General features: G+C 47.1%; 2 protein-coding genes and 1 pseudogene across 5 annotated transcripts in view; 1 reads left to right on the top strand and 2 right to left on the bottom strand.

Annotated features, from left to right (window-relative positions):
* Window positions 1-9906, top strand: part of RAD54L (RAD54 like) — a 28085-nt gene extending 18179 nt beyond the window's left edge. For both annotated transcript variants that reach the window (XM_045897773.3, XM_064589208.1), the window contains 9 exons: window positions 3117-3243; window positions 4296-4370; window positions 4516-4646; window positions 5205-5315; window positions 5467-5590; window positions 5946-6024; window positions 6344-6523; window positions 9247-9410; window positions 9499-9906. In XM_045897773.3, the coding sequence (XP_045753729.1) occupies window positions 3117-3243; window positions 4296-4370; window positions 4516-4646; window positions 5205-5315; window positions 5467-5590; window positions 5946-6024; window positions 6344-6523; window positions 9247-9410; window positions 9499-9709 (1202 nt within the window). In that variant the 3' untranslated portion in view covers window positions 9710-9906. The remainder of the gene's footprint in view (window positions 1-3116; window positions 3244-4295; window positions 4371-4515; window positions 4647-5204; window positions 5316-5466; window positions 5591-5945; window positions 6025-6343; window positions 6524-9246; window positions 9411-9498) is intronic.
* Window positions 201-9571, bottom strand: LOC129046464 (large ribosomal subunit protein eL38-like; annotated as a pseudogene).
* On the bottom strand, window positions 9829-27187 carry LRRC41 (leucine rich repeat containing 41). 3 transcript variants are annotated; one of them, XM_045897770.3, is made up of 10 exons: window positions 26739-27187; window positions 23059-23145; window positions 22316-22386; window positions 15447-16584; window positions 12479-12739; window positions 11810-11974; window positions 11623-11721; window positions 10943-11065; window positions 10645-10720; window positions 9829-10537 (listed from the first exon to the last, which is right to left on the bottom strand). In XM_045897770.3, exons 1-10 carry the CDS (start codon window positions 26935-26937, stop codon window positions 10318-10320), a joined length of 2439 nt encoding a protein of 812 aa, XP_045753726.1. In that variant the 5' UTR covers window positions 26938-27187; the 3' UTR covers window positions 9829-10317. The 3 variants fall into 3 exon arrangements, with proteins under 3 accessions (XP_045753726.1, XP_064445277.1, XP_045753725.1); XM_064589207.1 differs by lacking the exon at window positions 26739-27187 and adding an exon at window positions 26087-26611; XM_045897769.3 differs by lacking the exon at window positions 26739-27187 and adding an exon at window positions 25572-26042.
* Between the last annotated feature and the right edge of the window lie 19 nt (window positions 27188-27206).

Below are 27206 nucleotides of genomic sequence, written 5' to 3'. Positions count from 1 at the left end.
GTAGGTCTTGTACATAAATATCTGTGGGAGGGCTTGTTAGTGCCACCCCAACTTGCCAGTGCTCAGGAAGATAACTTTAGGTGAGAACCAGCTAAGCAGCAAGATTTCATAAAGTGAACACATTTGTGTAACGACTATCAGATCAATTACTGCCACCATCTCTGCAGCAACCCCCCCCCCTTTTTTTTTTTTTTTTAGATTTTATTTATTTAGAGCACGAGTGGGGAGGGGCAGAGGGAGAGGGAGAGAGAGAATCCCAAGCAGACTCCGCGCTAAGCGCGGAGCCCAATGTGGGGCTCAATCCCACGACCCTGAGATTGTGACCTGAGCCAAAATCAGAAGTCAGGTGCCCAACCAACTGAACCACCCAGGCGCCCCTAGCAGCACCCCCTTCTAATCACTGTTCTCTCCTTTTCCCCGAGAGGTAAACACTCTTCTGACACTTGAGTTTGGTTTTTGCCTATTTTTGACTTTATGTAAATGGAGTATACAGTATATATTCCTTGACATCTGGTTTCTTTTTTTTTTCAACATTATGTTTATGAGAGTCAGCCATGTTGTTGCTCGTGGTGGTAGTTTGTTTTCTTCTTTGTATACTATTCCTTTTTTTTTTTTTGAGAGAGGGGAGCAGAAGGGCAGAGGGAAAGGGGTTGAGAAAATCTTAGGCTCCACGCCCAGCAAAAGCCTGATACAGGGCTCCATCCCATAACCCTGAGATCACCACCCGAGCCAAAATCAAGAGTTGGATGCTTAACCCAACTGAGCCACCCACGTGCCCCAATACTATTCCATTTTTATGAATATACCAGAATTTATTTATCGGTTCTGTTGATGGACAGTTGAGTTTCCAGGTTTTTTTGTTTTGTTTTTTAAAGATTTTATTTTTTTATTTGACAGAGAGAGACACAGTGAGAGAGGGAACACTCAAGCAGGGGGAGTGGGAGAGGGAGAAGCAGCTTCCCCCCGAGCAGGGAGCCTGATGCAGGACTCAATCCCAGGGTCCTGGGATCATGACCTGAACTGAAGGCAGACACTTAACGACTGAGCCACCCAGGCACCCCGAGTTTCCAGTTTTTTATTCTTTTGAGTAATGATGCTGTGAACATTCTTGTATGTCTTTGCCTGAGCATAGTGTGCATTTCTCTTGTGTAAAAAAAAAAAAAAAAGAAAGAAAGAAAAGAAAAGAAAAAATGAAATCCATGTGGGCACCTGAGTGGCTCAGTCTGTTAAGCATCTGCCTTCTGCTCAGGTCATGATCTCAGGGTCCTGAGATGGAGCCCTGAGTCCTACAAGTAGAATCGCTGGGTCATATGTTATGCATGTGTTCAGCTCTAGTAGGTAGCAATTGTGCCAGTAGTATATGAGAATTCTAGTGTCTCTACATCAGAGGTCAGCAAATTTTTTCTTAAGGGGCTAGATAGTATTTTATTTATTTTTTTATTATTATTATTTTTTAAAGATTTTATTTCTTTTTTTTTTTAAAGATTTTATTTATTTATTTGACAGAGACACAGCGAGAGAGGGAACACAAGCAGGGGGAGTGGGAGAGGGAGAAGCAGGCTTCCCGCAGAGCAGGGAGCCCGATGTGGGACTCGATCCCAGGACCCTGGGATCATGACCTGAGCTGAAGGCAGTCGCTTAACCAACTGAGCCACCCAGGCGCCCTAAAGATTTTATTTCTTTGAGAGAGAGAATGAGACAGAGAGCATGAGAGAGGGGAGGGTCAGAGGGAGAAGCAGACTCCCTGCTGAGCAGGGAGCCCGATGTGGGACTCGATCCCGGGACTCCAGGATCATGACCTGAGCCGAAGGCAGTGGCTTAACCAACTGAGCCACCCAGGCGCCCCATGGGGCTAGATAGTATTTTAGACTTGCAGGCCGTACTGTCTCTGTTATAAGTACTCAGCTCTGCTATTGTAGCATGAAAGCAGCCATTGAATGTAAATGAATGTGCAGGGTTGTGTTCTAATAAAACTTTATTTACAGAAACAGGTGCCTGGCCCATGGCTGTAGTTTGCTGACCTCTGCTCTTATATCATCACCAATATTTATCTTAAGAGAAATTTTTTAAAATTTTAGTCATTTGGTGGATGTTTTAGCATTTGCCTAATGTTGAATAAAGTTGAACACCTTTTAATATGTTTATTGGCCATTTGAGATCCTCATTTGTGAGATATCTGACCTTTTTTATTCCTGGCCAAAAGAAAACCCTATACCCATTAAGCAGTAGCTCCCTATTTCTCCTTACCCTTAATAACTCTGACAATCACCAATCTGCTTTCTGTCTCTATGGACTTGCCTATTCTGGACATTTCATATAAATGGAATCATACAATATCTGACCTTTGTGTTTGGCTTCTTAGTATAATATTTTGTCCATATTGTAGCAGGTATCGGTACTTCATTGCACTGATACATGCTACTTCATCTCTCATAAGCAGCATATAGATGGGCTTTAAAAAAAATCCAGTCTGACAATTGTATTGTCTTTTTAATTGGATTATTGGTCCACTTATATTTAATGTAATTAGTTATATATTTGAGTTTTAATCTGTATGGCTTGTCAAGTCCCCACTTGCTTTGGTAGCTCTCTGATCCGTTCAGAGATTGCCTATGATTTGTCTAGCTTTGTTCTTGGCAGGAGGGTGGTCTGTAACAAAGTAGTCTGCCACTGTTGGCAGTGGGCTAATCATTCCTTTTTTACATTCTTTTTTTTTTAATTAAAAAAATGTTAATACAGTTCAAATCAGTGTGCCAGGTTCATTTCAGCTCCTTCACTGCCAAACCTGGGAGCTGGGATTGCTTTAGTTTCTCTGTCTTCTCCTTGTCTGGGATGACCAAGGTATAAAGGTATCTGGTGCATCAAACTCTAAACTTCACATTATTCTTACGTTTCTTGATCTTGACAGATTTAGCATCCTTGTGCCTGGCCGTAAGCAGAAAGTCCTTGATTTCTTCAATTTTGCTTAGCATGGCTACCAGGGGCCCCCGGGGAGCGTGTGGCTGGCACAGCAAGCGACTAGAAGTGAGGACAAGAAAGAGTGAGACTTCCCCTTTGGTTTTTTTTTTTTTTTTACATTCTTTAGTGCTTAAATTTTCCCTTCTCTCTTGTCTTAGGAACTGCCCATGAGTTCAAGAAGCATTTTGAGTTGCCAATCTTGAAGGGCCGGGATGCAGCTGCTGGTGAGGCGGACAGACAGCTAGGAGAGGAGCGCCTGCGGGAGCTCACCAGCATTGTGAATAGGTAATGGCAGGGTGGGGGCTGGGTTCGGCAGCAGCTCCTTTCTTTAGGATTTCCCCCCAAGTTAGGTCATCAGAATTGCCTCCTAAGCCATCCAAAGCAGTCCTTTGGGGCCTTGGCCTATAAGGGCTGGGATTCTAGGGAGTGGGATCTGTGCCCTGACCAGAGCCACTGAATAAATGGAGGTGTCTTGCAGGCCAAGTCCCTGCTTTCTTCCTGGTCTGGGCCCTGTAGTCTGGTTTGGGGCTGCTTAGCACCCTGTTGAGGAAACTCTTCTCTGATGTTGCCTGACTCCCTGAGCAAAATATCCCTTGGAGCATTGTTAGTACTTCAGAAGCTTCCTGTCAGTTGATCTCAGAGCTAAAGCACCAGGCTTCCCTTCTCAGGCCCCATAGCCTTCTTTGACAGGTAGAAATAGATCTGAAGGATGGGTGTGGCTCCCAGACTAAGAGGGCTTTTCCATAGGGTCCACATAATCCAGGGGAGAAGTACTTTCAGGACTCCTCTCTTGTAGGTAATATACTTGATGATTTATATCCTGGAGTCCTGCCCCCTCTCCAATTTTAGACGGTAGGAAGGACAGTCACTATGTTCTTAGGTGCTACTCCTAGTTCTTAGGAGCTACTCCTTAGGTGCCTGATCCCTATCCTTCCTGGTCTGCCAGGAGGTAAGGGCTTAATTTCATTGAACCTTGGGCCATGTGGTATTTGGGCAAGTGCAAGCAGAAACTCCCCTAAGGACTTAGTGGTTTGTAGCTTGCTTTCCCTGTCTGAGCGCCAGGCTCAATGGGAGGTCTTGGCCTTCTCTTGAAGACCAGCTAAACTTTTCAGGAGGAAGACAAAGCGTTGTCAGTGTAAACTAGATTGTTTGAAAGGGTCTTTGTTCCCCTGACTGAGACCCTCATAAAGATATCTTTGCCATAGGGCTGATGGGTCTCTGACATATGATACTACAGAAGAGAAATAGTCTTTCGGATTCTTTGGGTGGTAGCTTTTATTCCAGTAGTTAGCATAGCATTTTTACCAACCTTTTGCCTTTTTATCCTGTCTCCCCAGGTGTCTGATACGGAGGACATCTGATATCCTGTCTAAATATCTGCCTGTGAAGATTGAGCAGGTGGTTTGTTGTAGGTACTGAACTCAACTGAGGGGTATAGAGTGAGTGTGTTAATAAAAAAATAAGCTCAGCCCTTGAGGCATGGCTGGGCTCTCACGGTGTCTTCAGGGCAGAAGTGTGGTCCAGCCTTTCCCACTGACCCCGCTGCCCTTTTTTCAGGCTGACACCCCTTCAAACTGAATTATACAAGAGGTTTCTGAGACAGGCCAAGCCAGCCGAAGAGTTGCGTGAGGGCAAGATGAGTGTGTCTTCACTTTCTTCCATCACCTTACTAAAGAAGCTTTGTAATCGTAAGTTGGGTCCATGTCCTGGGTTCCTCTGAAAGAGTGAGCAAGGGTAGGCTCCTGTATGGTCCAGACACCTTCCAAACTTGTCTAGAGTCCTCATGAAGGCCACATGTGATTCTAGCCCTTCCTGAGGTATGAACCCTACATTGTGTACTCTGTAAACCTGACACTTTGTTTTGGAAGGTTTAGCTTATCCCCTGCCCAGCCCATGCTTGATGCTTGGGGTATATGGGACCGTGTGTGTGTGAGTATGTGTACGCACACGTGTGCATATAAAATGTTGGACAGGAGGAAAAGTAACAAACTTGCCCTCTCTGATATAGTTCCCTTTTTGCTGGGAGAACACACTAGTGAGCAAGATGGTCCCAGATGGAACTGACTGCATACTGGGATTTGGGGTCAAGCAAGTCTGGTGCTGAGGAAGGTCTGCTGGGTAGGCTTCTAGAGGGGGTTCCAGTGAGCACTGAAGTGGAAACATCCAAAAGCATTGTAGCTGGCATTTTGCATTTTGTTTGTGGGTTTGTGTCGTTCTCTCCCCCCCTGCCCCCCCCCCCCCCCCAGATCCAGCTTTAATCTATGACAAGTGTGTGGAAGAGGAGAATGGCTTTGAAGGTGCTTTGGAAATATTCCCCCCTGGTTATAGCTCCAAGGCTGTAGAGCCCCAGTTGTCAGGTAAGCCAGTCTTTGGGCTCCTCTGAGAGGAGGAGTGGGAGACTGTCTCTGTGTGCTAGATGTATCCTTATCTCAAGGCATGATATCAGGAGTAAGAGTCCAGGGGCATTGGGATGGCCTGCTGGGGGCTAACGGTTGCTGATTTCTCTAGGTAAGATGCTGGTCCTTGATTACATCCTGGCAGTGACCCGAAGCCGCAGCAGTGACAAGGTAGTGCTGGTGTCTAATTACACTCAGACGTTGGACCTCTTTGAGAAGCTCTGCCGGGCCCGAAGGTAGGGAAGAGCCTAATCAATTTGCCAAAGCAGTGTCTCCTCGACCGTCCCACTAGGAAGAGTAGCTGTTCTGACCGGTGGATAGGGGCCAAGGTGTGGGTACAGTAGGGACTTCCCAGAAAATAACTGTTCTCTTACTGCTGCCACGGTCCCAGCTCCGTCTCTAAGCCGAAGAGCCCCTGGTCCTTCAGGTACTCCCAGAGGATGGAGTCCTGGCCTCGAGCTCCCTGCCTATCCCTTTGGGAGTTTAGGGCCTCAGGTTGTACATGAATAGCCTCAAGCATGGTTAGTTCAGTTCCTTCGGGAGCAGGGCTCTGCTTCCTTCTTGGGTTCTGATCTTTGGATTCCCCTTCAGGTACTTGTATGTCCGCTTGGATGGCACAATGTCCATTAAGAAGCGAGCCAAGGTTGTGGAGCGCTTTAACAATCCGTTGGTAAATGTACAGCCCCTGTTCCCACACTACCAGTGCAGTAACATCAGAATCCGGGGGTGACAGAGAAGCTATAAGGGTGCTCTGCTTTAGGGTCTCTTCGATTGTTTTGTTTTGTTTTTTTTCCCCTTTTCTGGTGGGCATGGTGGGGTTAGGCTGGTTGGTGATGGCTGGGCTGGGAAATTGGTAGGCAGACAAATTGGTGGTATTGCTGGTCCTTACAGCATGAGAGTACAGATGTGTGAGAGAGTAGTCTGCTGGGCTGAGTAGGATTCCAGTTCAGGCTGCAAGAGATTCTTTTTCTCCTGCTTCCTCTTTCCAGAGCCCTGACTTCGTCTTCATGCTAAGCAGCAAAGCTGGAGGCTGTGGCCTCAATCTCATCGGGGCTAACCGACTGGTCATGTTTGACCCTGACTGGAACCCGGCCAATGATGAACAGGCCATGGCCCGGATCTGGCGTGACGGTCAAAAGAAGACCTGCTATATCTATCGCCTGCTGTCTGTAAGGAGGGTGACAGTGGTCATAGTAGGGGTGGGTCATGGAACAAGACCTTCAGGACCATCTTGGGTTGTTTCTCAGTACCTCTCTTTGTCTCCTCTGCCTCTAGCAGTGGCCAGGCTATGGGCTTAGCCAGAGCCCTTTATTCTTCTGTACTTTCTTCCTCTCTCCACCCAATTCCTTCAAAACCTTACTGTGCCACCTGGATACCTGTTCAGGGGTTAGCAAATTCTCCTGTGGTCGCCTTCCTTTGACAGGACACCTGCTTTCCCTCATCCCTGATCTCTGCTGTGTCACTTGCCTCCACGGGTCTAAGAAGAGGTACTGGCATTTTCCACGTTCTCAGTCATCATTCAGACCATTCACCCTACAGTTCTCTTTTAAAGCTCATGTTATCTGACTTGACTACTGTCTTTTCTTCTTTGTTACAGTCTTCTATCCTATGCTGTTTTCCTAATTCATTGGTGACTTTGGATACCAGCCCCATCTTCGTTTTTTTCCCCACATCATCTGGACTTCAAGGACCATGCAGTTCCCTAGCACTCTGGCCTTCATGTTTCCTTGACCTCTCTAAATGAGCTCTTCAACTCCCCCTCATTTAATTACTCCCAAGGCCACACTCCAGAACTTTAATAGTGCCAAAACTACACATTGTTCCAAACTTTAATAGCTATCAGTCTCTTCTCACTTCCTGTTCTTCCAGCTTTCTCATACCTCCTACATCTGCTTCAAACTAATGTCCCTAGTACCCCACCTCCCCCCAGTCTGGCTTGACTTCTCTTTCTTTTTGTCCTGATTCTTAACCATGCATCCTCTCAGCCACTCTTTCTGTAAAACCTTCTCCACTTGGATCATTACAACTGTTTTCAGCTTCTGCACCAGATAAAATTTGCAGGTATAGATCAGCACTAGCACAAATTCACATATTCCATTTTGCGCTGGGCCGTATCTCGTTTCTTTCAACAGCCACTTCAAGCCTTCACCACTTCCCTCAAGTTTCTTACCTAACCCTGACTCTCATTCTTTTTGCAGAGACCTTGTCTTGTACGTCACAGAGAAAACGTAGGCTACCAGGCTTGAATTCTCTAGCCTCTCTTTCGTAAATCTCTGCACCTGGTTCTTCCCTTCCCATCTCCGAGGAAGATCATTTCCTTCTTTTTTGAGGCTCATCATTCTAGCTTTGCCCTAGATTCTTTCCTGTCCTTTCCTTTCTTAGTCAGTTAAGTTCTCCTTTATTTCCCTGGGTCTATAAACATGCTCAAGTAGCTCTCACCTTAAAACGGTTTCTTAAGCCTCTGTCCAATTGTAGCTACTACTTTGTGTTACTTTCCATTCATTCATAGTCACATTTTTCCAAAGCCTACCAATTAACTTCACTTCCTCATCTTCTACTCACTCATCAGACCCTTTATATGCCCCTGAACCTGCTTTTGAATGTACTCTTGGCTTCCTAATTGCCAAAACAAGAAACTCTTGATTTTTCCTCTGTATCTGACACTGTTGACCACTAATATTTAAAATTGTAATCTGGTTTTCCTACTTCTGTGATTACGTACACTCATTATATTGACAGATCTCTAAATTTTTAGCCTGGAACTCTTATGAGTTCTAGACCCATATTTCCATCACCTATTGCACATTTCCACTTGCATGTCTATGAACACTTTGGATGCATGGTGACTAAATTCATTTGCTTTCTGAATTCTGTCATTTAATGGCTCCATTATCCAACCAACCCAAACCTGGGTATCATCCTACTGGACGATTCTCTGTCTCCTGACAACAAATTACTACTGATTTTTACCTTCTGGAAATTTCTTTAACCTTCCTTTCTGTCCCACGCTAAGGTCACAGTCCTCTCTCACTTGGATATTGCAGCAGCTTCCTGATTCTTTACCTTTGGTCTTAACCTGTTTTCACATACTGCTTCCAGAATGAACTTGACAAAAATTCTGATTTTGCTTTTCATCACTTACAGGACAAGGCCAAGCTCTTTCAGCCTGGCATCCATATTTCTTCAGTATGACCTCTGCTGACTTTCTCAATCCCAGATTTTACTACATTCCCACCATCCTTTGGACAGGCTTAGGTTCTCAGTCCTCTAGTAGGCCAGGCCAGGCTTATTCCTTTGTTCCTATGTGGCACCTAGGAGCTTTCCCTTCTCTCTTTCTTTGTAAACCATCTATTCATTTTTTAAGATTCAACTCAAGGATAATCTTTCAAGCTTTCCAACACTCCCCTCTACCATCCCTCTTGTGGGCCCTTGGGTATCATATACAGGTTTTTATTATTGTACCAATTAGTTTATGTCTCTCCCACTAGACTATGAGCTCAAGAATAGGGATCATATTTGATTCTTCTTTGTATCCTCGTGTACAGGGCCTGGCTTAGGATACCCTAATGATATTTATTGAGTGAGAGAGACCTGGGCTTGGTGTGGAGCTCTGGTGAAGCTGCTACAAACCTCAGCTCACTCTGAAGGAATGTAGCCAGGCCATGAAACCCTCCATTTGTACAGAAAATATCCTGGGTGAGCAGACATGTACAAGTCATGTTCCCAAGAGACAGACTGGGAAAATGGACTCAGCTGAGCAGACATGTGGCTATAGGACTTGTAGTTTTATTTCCCCTTCTCTTGGGTAGCTATAGTTTCAAGCCCTAGGTTTTCCTGCCCCCCTGTGTTTGGGGATGACTTAGCCATGCATCCCTTGGTCTCCCCACCCCAGGCAGGAACCATTGAGGAGAAGATCTTTCAGCGCCAGAGCCACAAGAAGGCACTGAGCAGCTGTGTGGTGGATGAGGAGCAGGATGTGGAGCGGCACTTCTCTCTGGGCGAGCTGAAGGAGCTGTTTACCCTGGATGAGGCTAGCCTTAGTGACACACATGACAGGTGAGTGGAGTGCCCTTACTGGCTGTTACCTCTGAATTCCCTGCACACACGGGCACTGTAGTCACCACAGCTCTGTCCTCTGCCCCAGGTTGCGCTGCCGCCGCTGTGTCAACCACCACCAGGTCCGGCCACCCCCTGATGGTTCTGACTGTACCTCCGACCTGGCTCAGTGGAACCATAACACTGATAAGCGGGGGCTCAAGGATGAGGTACTCCAGGCTGCCTGGGATGCTGCCTCCACTGCCATCACATTCGTCTTCCACCAGCATTCCCATGAGGAGCAGCGGGGCCTCCACTGATAAACCAGTCGGTCTGGGTGTAGCTGTTAGAGGAAGGAGACAGGGAAAAGGGGCTCTTTGCCCCATAGGACCCTACTGAATTTTGTTCTCTGGGACAAAAATCATCAAGGAGGGCTGCGTGATGTTTGCCCAAAGTTTATTTTATAAGAAAAACTTTTTTGGTTAAAAAAAAGAAAGGAATAAAGGTATGAAAGGGACTGAGGCCTGGGAGCAGCATGGTAAGTCCAGCGGAGAAGAGGCCTGGTAGTGGACACTCCTAAACTCTAAAGCCTGGGTACCTGCTTGAGGAGGGAAAGCAGGAACCTCGGGCAGGGGTAGGGTAGCTGTCCCCAGTGACTGATGAGCATTGTAACCTGGCCCAGGGTTCCCAGAGTACTGGGCAAGGGGCCCAAAAGCTCTACACCCAGTTGTGGGAATGCCTTTGCTGAGCCCCATCAAGGCCTCCAGGACCTCAGTGCAAGGGAAGAAGGAAAAAAGAGAAAAAAAGGTGGCAGAAAGAGAAAGACAGTATTGGTGTTTGGGAGTTCTGGGCAGCCCGTGTCACAGCCCATGTCTCAGCCCCTGCAAGCTGATGGTACTGAGCATGGGCCTGTGAAGCATGGGCCCCATCACATGGTGCTGACATAATCTGCGAAAGCCTGGGATGAGTCCCACGAGTCGCTAACCACGTGGCAAGTGGCCCGGAGCCGCCGAATGGCTTCCCTGGCTGTGACTGCATCCTGGTCCAGCCAGTTTTGGAAGAGGCGCAGGTGACCAAAGGCTCCACGGCCCCAGCGCTCCAGCCGCTTGGCGAACTCCAGAAGGCCATCTGGCTTGATGCAGTTGGAACTGGTAGGGGTGAGATGGATTAGACACCCAGGAAACAACTAATCCCTATATCCTTGCTATATATCCCTGCAGCTCCATCCCTTGTCCCTTCCCCCCTCCCCATGTACCTGATGTCCAGCTGACATAGAGAGGAGGATGAATCCTCTGAGAAAACATCTGCCAGGGCCAGCAGGCCAGCATTCCCTGGGGAGAAGGGGAGAAATGTCTATAACCGCCCAAGAACAGGGACCAAGAGTATCCCAACCCAGTTCTGGTGGGAAGAAGCCCAGCCTCCTGAAGCTCCAGCATACAACTGTATTCCAACCCCTGTGTTCCCAGTGGAGAGGCCTATGCCTTCATCCACTGAGTTTCTAAGTCAAAGGACTGGCTCCTTCCCCCTGTCCCTTCCCAGGGCCCTGCCCCCACCCAGGCGGTTCCCTGGCAGCCGGAGGCCCTTCAGTGTGGAGTTGCCCTTCATAGCAGCAACCATCTCAGGCAGAAATTGGGCCGGGCGCTTCTCAAACAGACGGCAGAAGGAGAAGGTAATCTCTGTCAAGAGAAATTAGAATAAATTCTGATGGCTAACATTAGGACTTGGTGCTGCCCCTCCTGCCCCAATTGGCCCTAGCAAGGGGTGTGAATGTTTTTATAGAAGCCCAGAAAGAGAAGGAAAATTTGTCCAAGACCCCAAGCAAGACTGGAACTAAATCGGATTCAAACAAGAGACTGAGCCCAGATATTCACTGTTGGGAGGTTTTCTACATGAACAGTTCTCCATTTAATTTTTTTCTCCTCTATCCACTGACTGTCCACTATGCAGTGGTGGGCATTAGGGGCAAGTCTATGAGGGGAGCCTGACCCAGCATATTCATTCTTACCCACCACTATTATTTCTGTCAGCCACTGAAAGTTAAGAAAAACTTGAGTGAGGTACTGTAAAAGTGAGTAATTTCCCCATGTTCAGTATAGGAGGAACTGCAGGCTCTATAGCCATTGGACAGTTGAGGCTCTATGGCCGAGAACAGTGGCTGGCTCTTTCCAGTGAGGTAGTGGCAGGGCCACAGTGGGGACCCAGGAGTGCCCCAGGTTCTGGATGAAGAACTTACCATGAAGAGTCAGATTCTGTAGCAAAAAGAGCACCTCGCTCTGACAGTCAGCCAGATTCATGTCGTGGAAGCTCAGCCTCTTCAGGGCTAGGTTGTACTCTGCATGGGGGTAGAGGCCATGGGCCTTAACTTTCCCAAAGAACGATACAAGGTCTACCCTTCCTTTACCATTCTAGCTGGGTCCTACCTTTGAGTGTCTGTAACACAAGCCCAAAATCTTGGGGAGAGGCAAAGGTGGCACTATCCAGAGACAGCTGCTGCAGAGAACCTGAGGCCTTCAGCACAGAGCAGAGCAGTGGGGCTGGTTGGGCTCCCCGTGGAAATCCCATCTCCAGCTGTTCCAGGCAGTTTTCTAGATATGGTAGGGAGAAAAGATTGTAGCTGGCCATCTCCCTTCTACTCCCATAGCAGGTCCCATCCTGTTTAGAGATTCACTAAAAAATTTCATTCATCTACTTGTCATTGAGTACACACTACACATAAGTATTGTGCTAGGTTCTGGGAACAGCACTAAATGAGCTTTAGTCCTTGCCCTTCTGGAGCTTTTAGTCCAGGAAGACTAGACTACTCAGGCAAGCAAATACGAGTATGCAGAGTGGTGACATAGGAAACATACAGGATCTAAGGGAATATAAAGAAGAGACTAATCTGCCATGGTCACTTCCTACTGGGCTAATAGTGGTCTGGACTCTCCAGGCCATGGTTATCTTTGAACAGGCTCTAAAGAGGGAATGGATTTCATTCCCTCTTTAAGGAATAAGTGGTGCCAGGCCTGGATTAGAGGTCTTTCCACCTTCCTCACACAAATGCATCTGCACATTTGTGTGGACACACACATACACACACACTGCTTCACCTGGTATCTCCTCATCTCCAATTATGTGGCTAGGGGGCCCTGCATTCCCTGGCACAGCAGGGTTGTCCCTCTGGCTGGGGTGATCAACACGGATAGAGAGGACCCGAAGTAGGGGCAGGGCTCGCACAATGGCACGTGTCAGCTCCAGGATGGGCAGTGGTGAGAACAGATCACTGAGATGCAGGGCACGGAGGCGGCATCCAGCCTGGCCTGACAGGGCCCGCAGACTGTCCAGCAGGCGAAAGATGTTAGAGCCCAGGCCTATGGCAGGAAAGAAGTTAGGTCAGTCATGTGGGAGTGTCAGCAGGAGTAACATTCAGAGACAACTCCAGATATTTCTGTTGATAACTACCAAATCTCTTGAGCTATGGATCAGGTTATTTAAAATCATTTGTCTCAACTATTCATTCATTGTCTTGCTTTTTCCTCAGGTAACCAGCAAACTGATGTCTACTGTACTGGGCCATGCCCTCAAGCATCAGTGAGGGCAGTCACAAAACAAGATAGGACATGGGGAGTGGGGCAGGGAATCTTGTGCTGCCAGCTGAATGACAGGGCCAGGCCCACAGGGCAGCAGCAGACTCTGGACTTTTCTTATAGGTCACATGGAACATCTGAAGTCTAAGCAGGGGAGTGACAATGACCCAGTAGGGAATACTTTAAATGACCCAGTGGGAATAGAGCAAAAAATGATAACCACATCCTACAAAAAGGAGCAGGATCCAAAAGGGTTAGAGCAGAGGCTTAATGCCACAAAGCCAACATTATCTCCCCCTGGACTGAGCAGGTTCCTGTGGATTCATTCCTCCTGTTACACCTCACCCAGCACCTAGTAAATAACAGTTTTTGCTAGACAGTGATGAGCAGCAGATCTTATTCCTGCCTGTGTAGCCTGATGAACAACAAAAATGTGTGAGGGGAGCTGGGGAAGTGTAGGGTATTGTGGAAGCACAAAGGATGGGTACTTGGTACCCACACCAGCTTCTATCAGTAAAAACTTTCCAGTTGAGCCCTAAAGAACATGAAGGAGACAGGCTAAACTGAGGGAGAGGAGTGACCAGCAGGGAGAACTCAGCATATATAAAGGCCTGAAGGAAGAAGAATGGCAGGTTCCAAGAACTGAAAAATACTCAATGTGATTGGTGTGTAAAGTATGGGGGCGGGGGGGGGGGGGTTCAAGATGCCACTACAAAGGTAAGCAGGGGTGAGAACACGAATGACTGTAAAGTATGGTGACAGGAAACCATTGAAGGGTTTTTAAATGAATGAATGAATGAATGGCCTTTGCATTAAAAAAAAAAAAATGCTTGGCTACAGAGTAGACAGTGAATTGTATGGGGAGTATGGAGTCAGGAGGAACTGTTGAATCCAGGTGAGAAGTAATGGTAGCTTGAATTAAGATGTGGAGATAAGTGGATTTGAGAGTTCTTAAAGACAGATGTGCAAAAGAACCCAGCTGTCTTCTGGGCACCTGAAAGCTGTGAGGTCACTGAAAGAACAGGAGGAGGAGCAGCATGGAGGGGAGAAGATGCATTCAGGTTGGGGAGTCTGTGGTTTATGAAATGATGTCTAGTAGTCACCTGGCTAAAATGGTTCTGGAGTTGAGGAAAAAGATCTGGACTGGACCAGTGTCATAGACTGGGGAGTCTTCAGCATAGTTGGCTTTTGAAACCAAGGGAATGGACAAAATCATCCAGAAAGTATGCATAAAATGGCAGAGCTCTGAGGAACTCTGAACATTGATAACAAATAATGTCCAGAAAGGGAGAAGAAAAAAAAAATTGAGGTAGTGGAAATGAGAGTATTTCATGAAGGCTGTTTCATAGCAGCAAATGCCACCAAGAATTAATGTAAGAGGAGGACTGAAAAGTATGTATTGGACTTAGCAACAAGGAGGATCTTGGAGAAGGAAGGCAGCATTAAGTAGTGGTTCAAAACCTTGGGATTCTGGAATCAGGTTGCCTGGGTTTGAATCCTGGCTCTACAGTTTACTCATGAGGTTATCCTGGGCAACCCACTTGACCTCATAGGGTTGTTGTAAGGATTCAATTAATAGAATACTTAAATTGTGCCAGACACATACTAAGCAGTATATAAAAGTTAGTTCTTATTACTAAGGCATTTGAGAAACAAGCTTTCCTAAGAAGGCAAGAGGGTATGGATCCAGAGCACAGGTAAAAGAGTTAGCCTTAGTTAGGATAGCCATCACTCCCACTGTGAAAGAGGAAAGGATGAGTGTAGATAAAGAATTCTAGGTTGGTTAACAATAAGCTGAAGTTCATGTGTGATGGCTTCTATTTTCTCTGAAGTAGGAGGTGAAGTCATCTGCTGAGAAAGGAAAAGGGGGTAACATTTGGAAGTAGTAGGAATGGGAGCTAATGTTGCAAACACAGGATTCATAGAAGATTGATGATTGAATGTATAGTAGCACCAATCTACACAGTTGTGTGATTTTTCTCCATTACGTGCTCAGCAAGCTAGGTAGATTGGTAGATTTACCCAGAGTTGAAGTTTGGCTAGCTGGGCACAGCCAGGTGGGTAAGAACTGAGGACTGCTTCACAGGCTGCTGGTCTGATAAAAGTGTGTTCTATATCTTCTTGTCTGTACCGCTGCTTTGACAGGACTGGGGGGGATGACCCAACCTTAGCCCTGGCTGGGCCTTGCATACACGAAACTTCTCCCACCTGCCTGTGGATTGCGTACCATAGCTAAAATGTACCCATTCTTCAGGTCCTCGCTGCCTCTCAGGAACCCCTGCTTACAGCTCTAAATCAGGCCTACAGACCTCATGTTCTTCCCCAACAGTGAAAGTCTGCCCCTATTTCATGTGTGTGCTTTCTGTCCCACTGTGAAGCAGGCAGGGCCTCATCTGCAGCTTCTTGATCATATTCCCTATTCCCCTCCACAGGATTGGGCACACAGCTGGTGCCGCTGTGAGACCCATCCCTGCCCCTGCTGGGCACTCACCATTATAGGAGAGTGTGAGGCTCTCCAGAGACACCCAGGAGCTCAGCAGGTGGCACAGTGTCAGAGCCGCCTCCGTGGAGAGCGGAACTGTGAATAGCTCCAAGGTGGAAATGCTGCGGAATCGCTGGGAGGCCTCCAGTGCTGGAAGCCCCAGGCAGCTGGGATCTGATCCATCCAAAGCTCCACACGCCACTTCCCCGATCTCCATCTCTTCCCCATCCTCTTTCTCACCAGCCACAATGAAAACAAAGTCATACAGGTCTTCAGACTCTGCACCAGACCCCTGACGGGTGCGAGGACCCTTCTTCCCTGCAGCTCGCTTAAAACGCTTTAGGGGCTTAGGCTGTGGGGCTGAGCTAGCTGGAGCCCGTTTGGATGAGGATGTGGAAGAGGAGGCAGAGGAGGTGGTGGCTGGAGCAGAGGCTGGCCGCTTGGTGCCAGGAGCCTCGTGGGAGGTTGCTGGAGGGTGCAGATCCCTCTTAGGGTCTGTCCCACCTGCTGTCAGGCTCTCCTGTGTGCTCCGGCGTGTTACTCGGGTGGCAGGTGCAGCTCTGGCTGTCTGCTTGGCTTCGCTCTTCCGCCGAGAGGCCATCAGGGCTGCAGCACATCGCTCAGCAGCATCCCTGCGAGGCCGGCGTGAGCCCAGCAGGAGGGACCCTTCATCTCGGGATGGGGCCCGGCCTCGGGAGGCCTCTCCACAGAGGCGGCAAGGTGGGCCACCAGGGCCTGGCTGCCAGAAGCCAGCACTCATGGTGAGGATAAGGATGAAGAGGGCTGACTCAGGCACAGGCCAGGAGTACAGCGACACCTGGCTGACAGCCCCATGGTGAATAAGCTGATGCAGCAGCTGCCGAAGTGACTGCTGAGCAGCCACATCAGAGAACAGCAGGTGGCGGAACTTGAGGGTGTGCAGGGAACTGGCCAGGGTCTCCAGAACCCTGCGGTTGGGCTCAGCCACCAGCTCAGTTGCACCCTGCAGCATATTGCAGATGGTGAGCTGCCGGACATGGCGGGAGCTATGCAGAAGTGGTGAGAAGCGCTGGTCACAGAGACGCCTGTCAGAAGATACATCAATGGTCCCACGTAGAACATGGGAAAAAAAGGCCTCCATAAACTTGGCTCGCCAACAGGTCACACTCTGAAAGCAGAGAATATGCCAGACAGCTGTGATACTAAGAGGGTACCCGCTGAACCATCATCATCCCGGGTTCCTCCCTTCCAATAGCTATTTGCTGAGCCAGGCAATATTCTAAATAATTTACACAAATTCATTTAATCTTCACATCTTTGAGGTATGTGTTACTATTAGCCCCATTTTACAGGTAGGAAAAAAGGCACAAAGGTTGTTACTGCCTGTGGTTACACAGGTAAGTGGTAGAATCAAGATTGAACCCAGGAAATTTGGTTCCAGAGATTATTTTGCTATAGTGCCTGCCATTCAAGTGAAACAATCCTGTAACTTCTTCCACATCTGTTTCTAGAACCTGATCCCAACTTTCCATTCTTATCATCACCACCTTTGTTCAGACCCTTATCACCTCACACCTGACCACTTCATTAGCTTCCTGAATGCTCCCCCATCTCCTTTTCCCCTTCCCAAACTTTTGTGCAAGTCCACTGGATTCATCTTTGTAAAACATGTCTGATTACATTCTGCTTTAACCCCCCGCCCCCCACCCCCCACCCCCCACCCCCGAGGCTATCCACTGCTGAGGGCTAATCTGAAGTTCCTCAGCCTGGCAGGGAAAGCCCTGTACAATATGGCCTCTGTCTATCTGAGAAGCTTTCTCTCTCACATCTTGCTCACATGAATGCTTTGCTCTGGCCAAATTGATCACCTTACTGACCCAAACCTGCCTTCTTATGCCCTTTCCTACATCTGCCAGAAATGCTCTTCATTGCTGGCTTCCTGAGAGGACCTACTAACATTTTACTCTTGTTGAGGCTGTTCATCTGTGTCTCTTTGTATGACCCCTTCTACTCCTCTCCCTGCCTCTTGTGGGACTCCTCTGCTACTCTGATTATTCAGGTCTTAAACATTGGTAGACCTGTCTCATGGTGTTGAGTCTCTTCACTGTGTACATGTTTTATCCCAACCAGATTAGAAATTCCTGGAGATCAGGGTCCAAATCTTAGATCGGTTTTCTCCAGGGCAGTAGTTACTGGCTTTGATGTATATGAGACTTCATCAGACTATTCTGGTACATTTAGAAGAACTCTGAATGCAAGTATTTCTCAGCCTTTGGTACATACCAGAATTGACTGTGGAGCTTTTCTTTTTTGAAAATTCGTATGCCAGGTATCCAGACCTGGGAATTCTCTTATGTTACATCTGCAGTAAGGCCCATGCATTTTTGTTTTTTAAACCTCCCCCAGATGATTTTGATGTATATAGGTTTGCAATTACTGCCCCCACCCCCACCACAAGAGGACACACAGACTTCCTTAAGTCCCCATTCTCTCCTCAGGTACAGAAGAAAGTCTGCTGACTTTGATATAGGTGTCATCTCTGCCACTATACTCAACCTCTTAAACCTCTTTCTTCATCTATAAAATGTGGATAATACCACTTGCTTCACAGGTTTGTTGTGAAGATCAAATGAGACCATGCAAGTGAAAGCACTTTGTAAACTGTAAAATAAAAAATGTTATTTCTGTTACTGCTAATGGTAATAATTAGTCTGGATGGGCAATGTGAAATGGACTTGATGGAGGCAGAGCCTGTTAAGCAGGGTGCTTATTCAGCCTGAAGCAAAAGATAGTGGGGGGCTGAGGTTCCTCAAGACTAAGGGACACTTCTCTTTGGTACTTACCCTACCTCTATGCATTCCCTCATACCAGAGTGACCCTCAATTTATATCTGAGGTTCTTAGCAGGAGTTGGACCCCTATGGTCCTCAGCAAAAGTGTCATTCCTTTGCCCTGGCTATTCCCCATGACTCTGCCTGCTGTGATAATAATTAGGAATGACTTCATGTTTGAGCTAACTGCATGGTAGCAACAAGAGGGAAGGACCTCTCTCACCAGCAACAGTGGGGGGGGGCATTGGGGGACCAGGAAAAAATACCTGGCAACCAAATCTCCACTCAGCCTCGAGTAGAAGCAGAGAGAGTATTCCTGAATCCTACCTCACTCTAACACCTTCCTACACATTTGCTGGCCCATGCTCACAGCCTTGGAAAACACTTGCAGGTAACCTAGCAAGGCTTTAACTTCACAAATGAGACATTCTAGGCCTAAAATATGGACAAAGATGTGAACTAAGATGTTATGGCTACTTCTGACCATTAGGCATGTGGAATATGTAGTTTATAGATAACTATTAGTGTTGTTTTTCACATACTTTATTGTTTGATGAAGACAGTGGGAGAGAATATTTGAAACTGGAACACCCCAGACATGTGATAACTGCAGTGAGAACAGCATGACATAGTGATTAGGAGCATGAGTCCAGAGCCACATTGCCTCAACTTGAATCCTGAGTCTGCCATTCACTAACTATAACCTCAGACAAGCTGCTTCACCTCTTTCTGCCTCAGTTTCGTCATCTGTAAAGTGAGAAAATAACCTACCTACATCAGACAGTTTTAAGGATTAAATGAGTATCTGAAGTTAATTACGACAACTATTTCAATTATGAGCAGACAGTAGTTCACTGCAGTTTATTCCATCACCACCTTTTAGAAGAATCTCTGCTAAAACTTCAAAGCTGAGAAATAGCTAAGAGATCTAGCTCAAGCCACTCATTTTGTGTGCTTGTACACTATCGCTCAGGGAATGTAAAGTGATTTAAACACATTCTTTTGGGCAAGAGTAGGGGAAATGAGGCACCACCAAAAAGGTGAAATGACACTTGCCTACCAACACAGTCCTTGGCCCATCCACAACCTGGTGGCTCAGGCACTAGTTGGGGAGGAAGTGGGTATACAAACGAGGGAAGGCTAAATATTTTCTTGTACTACACAGAGCCAGCAAATGTTCATAAACTATTGTCCACTATTTTTCTGATAACAGAAATGTTGTTTGTGGAAAATCTATAAACCCATTCTTTCGAGTGTATATGTAAATGTGAATAGCTATAGATAATTGTTTTTATAACTTTGAGACAATTCTGAATAGTTTCAAATGCTGGGCTTTTAAAACATTATGCCACTGTGTCATTACCTTTTTACCACCATGTATCTAAATGTTTTCAGAATATGACTTTATTAATATTTTGAAAATATGAATATACTATAATCAATTCCTGCATATTGAATAAATTGTTTCTAGCTTTTTGATATTAAGTTGCTGTAATGAACATCTTGAAATAAATCTTCATGAGTATTTCCATTTTTATATACTATAAATTCTAAGAAATAGAATTTCTAGCCAAATAATATATTTTATATATATAAATAAGTATATATTATATATTTTTATACTATATATTACATGTACTTATTTTTATATAAGTATATATATGCTTATTTAAGAGTTATATACTTTCTCATTTTTTTATTTTTGAGATTCAATATATTTTATTGGAGATTTTTATATATTTTGTCCCAATCTTTACTTATTCTACTGGGATAGTTTGTCTTATTCCCGCTATCCTCTTGTTTTACAAATATTGTTGCAACATTCTTAGTTTATGTACCTTTTAAATTGTGTTGGCATTTTATATCGCCAAATATGTCCATGCTTTTTTGATTCTGCCCATTTAATAATTAACACTCTCCATCTTGAGATTAGATAACCAGTCACCTTTATTCTTTTTTTAGTTCTGTGCTTTGACTTTTTACAATTTAATCTTTAATCCATATAGAAATTGAGTATATTGTAAAATGAGGCTCTAACTTTATTTTTTCCAAATAGTTAACCAATAACCAGAGATTCATTTATTGAATAATCCTTCATTTCCGCACTGCTTTGTCTCCAGAATATCTATTTTATTCTACAGATCTCTTAATACACATACACTAGTACTACACAGTTTGAAATCCTATTTCTTTATAAGCAATCAGGGGCTATCTCTATCTCATTCACTACTGTATCCCTAGAACCTAGCACAGTGCCTGGAATTGAGCAGGCACTCATAAGTGTTTCTGAATTATGAAGTTAAGGTTACTGTCATGTAAAACTGGGAAGCAAAAGAAGGTACCCTTTGGAATGACCTCTGTCTAAGGGACTGTTAGGCTACCAAGCCTGGGGCTTCCTTAATGTTCTGAAATGCTCTGAGACAAGAAAAGATAACAAACTACCAGGAAGCCTGAGATAATATTGGAGAAAAAAAGCTTACTCTAAGTGAAAGATGTTACGATCTCCATCATCTGCTAGTCAACCATACTGCGTGGGAAACACTGGGACAAAGTGAATCCCATGCATCTTTAAGTTTCAGGAAACTTAGTATTTTCTAATCTTGCATCCACTTTTCTTCCTCATACGGCCTAATTCCTGTACAGCCTGAGGACTTTCCTGGGCCTTAGCATTATTGCACTGAACTTCAGGAGTTGTGTCCAGATCTAGAAGTAGGAAAGCTGAAGGATATGGAGCTGAATGTTACTGAACCCAGTGCATCCCCCCCAAAATTAAATCTCCTCATAAGAACTTGTTTTCTTATCATTTGGCTTCATCCACCATTTAAAGCTCAGTTCAAATACTACTTTCCAGGAAAGACTGTCATGCTCCCTTCTCCCTCAACCTCTTTGCTACTGTCACACCACTTATCCCACCATGCACGATGTATTTGTTTGCAGGTTTCCCTGCTAAATGTGAGAGATTAGTGTCTGTGCTTCCAATAGCTAACATAAGACCTGGTGTGTGGTAAGTTTAGTAAATGTTTATTGAACTCAATCTGTTCTGTCCCATAGTTATGGAGCAGCAGAAGAAATTCTGCTTAAATAAGAGCAAGTTATACCTGAACCAATGAATAACAGAATCTCAGGGCTAAAAGGAGCCCTAGAGTCATCTTCTAACCTCTCAGAATGCTGGATTTCTTCTACAATACCCTTGTGTCAGGTAGTTATCTAGACTCTATCTGAACACTTAGAGATGGGAAGCTTCTTAGCTCTGGCATTAGCTTGTTTCATCACCAATAAGCTCAGAGTTTAAAAATTCTACATTCAGTTTAGCAGAAATTTATTCTCCTTTGGCTTCTACCAGAACAAGTCTATTATTCCTCTTTTATATGAGAGTCATTCAAATATTTCAAGATAGTTCATGTTCCCCAGATCTTCTCTTTTTCAGGAAAAACATCTCCAGTCTTCCAAATGTGACTCATGTGATGTGGCCTTGACTTCTTTCTCCATACTCCAGGGGCAGCCTGACCACTGCAGAGCCAGGCAGGTCTATCATCCCCCTTGTCCTTCAGCTTATATTATAGTTACATTGATTCACACAGCTCAGAGGAGAGTCATTATATGAGTAGCTTTAGCACACTGTTGACTAAACCCCCTTAATCTTTTTCATACAAGTTGCTGCTAAGCCAGACCCCTCCACCTCCTACCCTGAGGTCATGCACTTGGAATTTTTTAGACTTAAGTGAAACATTGGTTTATTCTGTTAAATTTCATCTTGTCAAGTTTGACCACTGCTCCAGCCCTTTCAAGACCTCTATGAATCTGGGTTCTGCCATCCATTGTGATCACTACCTTTCCCTGTTTTGTGTTACCTGCAAACACAGTGAGCAATCAAGTCAGTGACAAATGCCAAATGGAAAGAACCTTGTGACAAGCCATCAGAGCCAAGAACCCTGTGACAAGCCATTTCCTCCCAAATTCACTCCATCACTGTCCCTGCACTTTACCAGTACCCAGCTTGTGTTTATAAGCTATTCCTGCTTTCACTGTGCAAAGTCAGGCCAGAGTTCTACCTGGTGCCTTAACTTACTTCCAAACTGGAAGGCCTTGTCTTCATCAGCTCATCCCATAGTCGGCGCCAGATGGCCTGAGTGGAGAGGCCTGTGGGGAGAAATATCACATTTACTTGGCTGCTCTTTGGCCACCATGGGTGAGGTAAATCAGCTTTTAATGTTGTCCTTCTCTGGGTTCACAGGAGCAATATGGCAGACTAGTAAAGAGCACTGGCTCTTAAGACAGACTGCCTGGGTTTAAATATCAGCAAACCACACTCTAGCTGTGTGACCTTGGGCAAGTTTACCTAATTTTTTTGTACCTCAGTTTCCTTATCAGTAAAACGTAGTTAATAATAGCTATTTCATAGAGTTGTTGAAAAAATTAAATGAGTTTCTCCAGGTAAAGTGCCTACGACAGTGCTTGGCATATCTGGATTAGTTAGATGAATGTTAGCTGTTAACAGATCTGTCCAATGAGGGGTTTGGAAGACAGCATGGTAAAACAGAAAAATGAAGATTCAGAAGATCTGGGTTTCAGTATGTCTTAGCTATTAATTGTGGTGTGCCTGTGGTTTCACTTTTATTAGTATAACTGGGATCATTTACTTGCTTTGTGTTTCACTGGACACTCTGACGAATCACATAAGAAAGTAGGTGTGAGGGTACTTTTTGAAAAGCATGAAGTTCTATGCAGGCATCAGGTGTAATATTTACCTGAAGAACATCATTGTAAGCAAGGCACCATCACTGACTGAGAAAGAGAGAGAAAGACACTTACCTTTCTTGAGGGCAGTTTCCTCAATCCTCTCCAAGTAATATATATTGAGCAGAGGTAAGATGCTTTGAAGTATTGGGCCTGGGAGGGCTAAAAAAACCAAAACACAAAATTTACTTTTATCTCCCAGGGTTCCAAGCATTATTTATCCTACTGGAAAGGAAAACAGAAGAGCAGACTTCTCATTTGGCAAATGGAACCTGTAGAAACTAACCTAAGTCTAATTCAAACTCTAGTCTACTTATCTTCAGCCACTTAGTTGGCAGCTGGAATTTCAGGGGCATGCACATCTTCAAGGATGAGATAATAAAGCAAGCGGATATGCTCATTTAGGAGCTCCTCAGCTCACTTTTGCCTAGCATAACGAACTATTCTGCATTTAAAAGGTCCTATTGGATAGTGTGATAAAAACATCCATCATAATCTGGGCCCTACTAACTTCTCCAGCTCCCTGCTTTGCCTCCTCTATTTCAGCCACACTAAACTACTTTTTTCATTTACCTAACATGTTACACTGCTTTCTGCCTCTGTCCCTTTGTCGTGCTGCTCTCTACCAGGAATGTCCTTGCCATTTTCAGCATATCAACTACTCATCTTTCAAGTATCATGTGCCCTTTATTAAGCCTTTTCTGAATTCCCTTCCTACTCTTCCAGGCTGGTGACTCCCATTCTTTGGGCCCCTACTGTATCCTGAACTAGTACTTTCCTATGAACAATAGAAATAATTAGGCCCTAACTCTAAATTCAACATATCATAAAAACAAAACTTGTTCTTGCTGATGTCTAGATTTGAGAGGCTTTATAGTATTGACTAAATGGTTTATAGTCTCTAGAGTTGGACAAAACTGGGTGAAATTCTGATTCTATTACTTAATTATGAATCCTTGGGCAAATTAACATCTTTAAGACTCGGTTTTCTCAATTTTAAAATGGAGGTAGTAGTAACTCCCTCATAATATTGTTATAAAAATTAAAGAAAATCATGCTTGTAATCTTTTTAAGACCATGTCTGGCCATAATCAGCTCACTAAATGTTGTTTATTATTATTATTATCTGTCAATAGCCTCTCTGTCCTGTCAAGAACAAGTCTTAGATCTTACAGTATACCATATCTAAGGAAAATCTTTCAAAACTTCTATTCTAGGATCTCCCTTTATCTTGTAGAATAATTGAATCTTGATGTCCAAGAGTCTAGTATAATTCTTTGTACATAGTACTCAGTGTACCTGCTGAATGAAAGTATTAATTCCCTAAGCTATTACATTAATGTAGGCCCCTACTGCATTCAAGATAAAGTCCAAGCTCCATATCCTGGCATTCAAGGTATAAGCAATTCTACTTGTCTCCTCACTGTATCCTTTCCTGCTGCCTCTACTCACTTTACCCTTCTCTCTCCCTACACAAAGCAACCCTAGTCCACTGCCTCCAGGAAGCCTTTCTTGGCTGTTAGCCCACATTGAGACCTTCCTCCAAAACAGCACTTCTTAGCAGGACTCTTACTTGGCTCTCCTAAGAGGCCTAACTTGATTCAGCTTTTTCTCTGTGACTGTTTACCTGGTCTAGGCCCATAGGAGCTCTTTCTCCTCTGTTCCTCCAATCTGCTCTGTTTAGCCATCCCCTCTCACAGCCACTGGGGATTCTCATCCTCTATTATCCACAAACCCCCTCTTCCTTTCTCCATTCCTCTTAAGCCAGGCTCTTCCTTGCTTCCTTCCAGCCTACACCTTTAATGCTTCCTCTTCCCAACTCCAGGCCTCCACACCCAGTCCTCTTCCCTCCTAGCCAAGTTTAGCATCCTAGAAGCTCCAGGCTAATACAGCCAATCTTCTCTGCCTTCTTCCACATCTTTCTGAGGACTTTTCTGAGCACCCTGCCCAGTTCCACTGAGACTTCTCCTGTTTCCCATGGGTCAGCCTGACCCTTCTTTCAGCTGTTGGCACAGGGCCTCCACAATCCCCTCTCCACCCCCCCCCCCCACCCCCCCAGCTTGAGGACTTCTAACAGTCTTCCCCACTGCAGGAAGATACTTGGGCCTCTTCAGGATCAGTGCCCCACCCCCACCTCACCAAGGGCCTGCTCCCATCCCTGGGCCTGCTTTAATCAGTCTCCACAGCTCTGGGGCTTATTCTTGGAGGCCCACCCCCCAAACTCTAGGGCCTTTTCTTCACAGCCACCTCCTCAGTGTGCAGCCCCCCCAACCCCCAATCCCAGGACCTCAAGCCCTCACTCCTGACCTTACCAGGGCCTTCCTCCTGGCAAAGACACTACCACCACTTCCGAGGCCTTCTCCAGAACCCCACCCCCTCACCCCCTCAAGGCCCGAGGCCTTCTCTCCTGCCCCTCCCTCCCCCTTTCCTGGGCCCTAGGCTGGCCTGGATCTCCTCACCCAGCTTCAGCCCTGGCCTCTGGACCCACCCCCTCACACCACCAGTCTGTCAGGCCCAAGGCCTCCCTCATCCCCCGTGCGGGCAGGCCTACCCCCCAGAGCTTTCACTCTCCTCTCTTTCACTCTCACCATCAGTGTTCACAAGGCCGACCCGAGTTGTTCTCATCAGCTGCCCGTCTGGGTCCAGCGGCGCCCACTCCAAAGCCCGGCCTCTGCGTGCCCATCGGCTGCGGGCCTCCTCTCCGGCGCTACCTGGCCCGCGCCGGCCCGCCCTAATCCCAGGCCCACCGGCCCCTCGGCCCAGCGCCGCGGGCCCGCCTTTGCCGCTCAGCCCGGGCGCGCTCAGCCCAGGCCGGGCCATCGGTCCGCGGCAGCTTTCAGGCCCGGGGCCTCTTTTCGCTCGCACTCAGCCCAGGGCCTCCCAGCGGCGACGCGCCCCCTCCCCGCCGGGATCCCGGGGCCGTCGCCCCGCCTGGGGCCTCGCTGGCCCTTCCCGCCTGTCCGTCATTCGAGCCTCCCTCGATTGCTGACCCGCTCCGGCCTCCCTTCACCCGCCCCGGGCCCTTCCTCCGCTCAGGCCAATCCGAGTGGCCTCCGGCGCTCCCTGCCCTGCCCGTCAGTCCCGCGCTCAAGCAATTTCGCACCCGAGGCCCCGGTCGTCAGTGCGCTGCCTTCAACCCTGGGTCGTCGGACAGGCCTCGGCGCCCCCGGCCCTTCGGCCTCTCCCCCCAGCCCCTGGCTCTCCAATCCACTGGGCTGCCTTTGCCCATCAGCCTGGCCTCCGGAGTCCCGGCACCCGCGGTCTGTCAAGCAGACACGGGAGGCCCCGCGCGTCCGTCAGGTTAGGTGGCCCCGGGCCTGGCCTCCTTGCCTTAGGCCGGGCCTCCCCACCTCGGCCCCCGCCCCCAAGCAGCGGGGCCATCCCTGCCCGTCCGTTCGACATCCGACACTCCCCAGCCCGGCCCGACCCGAGCGTCAGTTCGGTGCTCACGGCCGGCCCGTCACTGCAGCCTCTGTCTCCCGGGCCCTGCCTGTTTGGCCCCAGACCGGGCCTCCTGGCCTCGCCCCCCGCGCCCCCCAGCCAGGCCGCGGTGCGCGTCCACCTGCCGATTTGGTCCCCGCCTTTACTCTGTCCAGCCCGGTCAGGCACGGAATTCATGTTCCGACCCGACGGTGTGGCTTCCAGTGCCCCGGGCTGGGCCTTGCCCCAGGCCTCCCGGCCTCGCCCCCCGCGCCCCCCGGCCGCTGGGCCGCCTCCGCTCGTTGCCAGAGGTAGCCCCTCACCCCGCGACTTACCCCACACCCCGCTCTCCAGAACCCCCATATGGGCGCTCACCGCCCGCCCGCACAGCTCGAACAGGGCGGGGGGAGCGCTGGGGCCCGAGGCCGAGCTCTTCGCTGGCGCCGCCTCCCGGGACGTGGCCTCCATGGTCGTTGCCGCCGCTACCTCACAGAACCAGCAACTCCGGGCGCGCCAGGCCTCGGGCGCCGCCATCTTGGGGAGGTGCGCGAGCCCGAGAGTGGCACCCGCGGACCGCCATCTTGAAAAGGTCGGCAGTTAGGACGGTTTCATCAGCGATGTGGGTAAGACTGGGAACTGCGCTAAAGGAATAACGGATAAATCCGCATTCTTCCCAAGTCTCTTAGAAGCCAATATTTTAAATAAATCCATAGATCGATGTAGTCGGCACTGGCACGATTAAGGGGACATTACTTAGCAAATCCTCCTCAGGTGCAAATACCAGTTCCCCCTATCCCGTGCGT

Source organism: Mirounga angustirostris, unplaced genomic scaffold, assembly GCF_029215605.1.
Source record: "Mirounga angustirostris isolate CCGP_5_RB_7025 unplaced genomic scaffold, mMirAng1.0.hap1 SCAF_4, whole genome shotgun sequence".
Lineage (NCBI taxonomy): Eukaryota > Metazoa > Chordata > Mammalia > Carnivora > Phocidae > Mirounga > Mirounga angustirostris.
The sequence above is the reverse complement of the archived record's forward strand: the minus strand, read 5'-3'. Positions and strand labels throughout refer to the sequence as shown.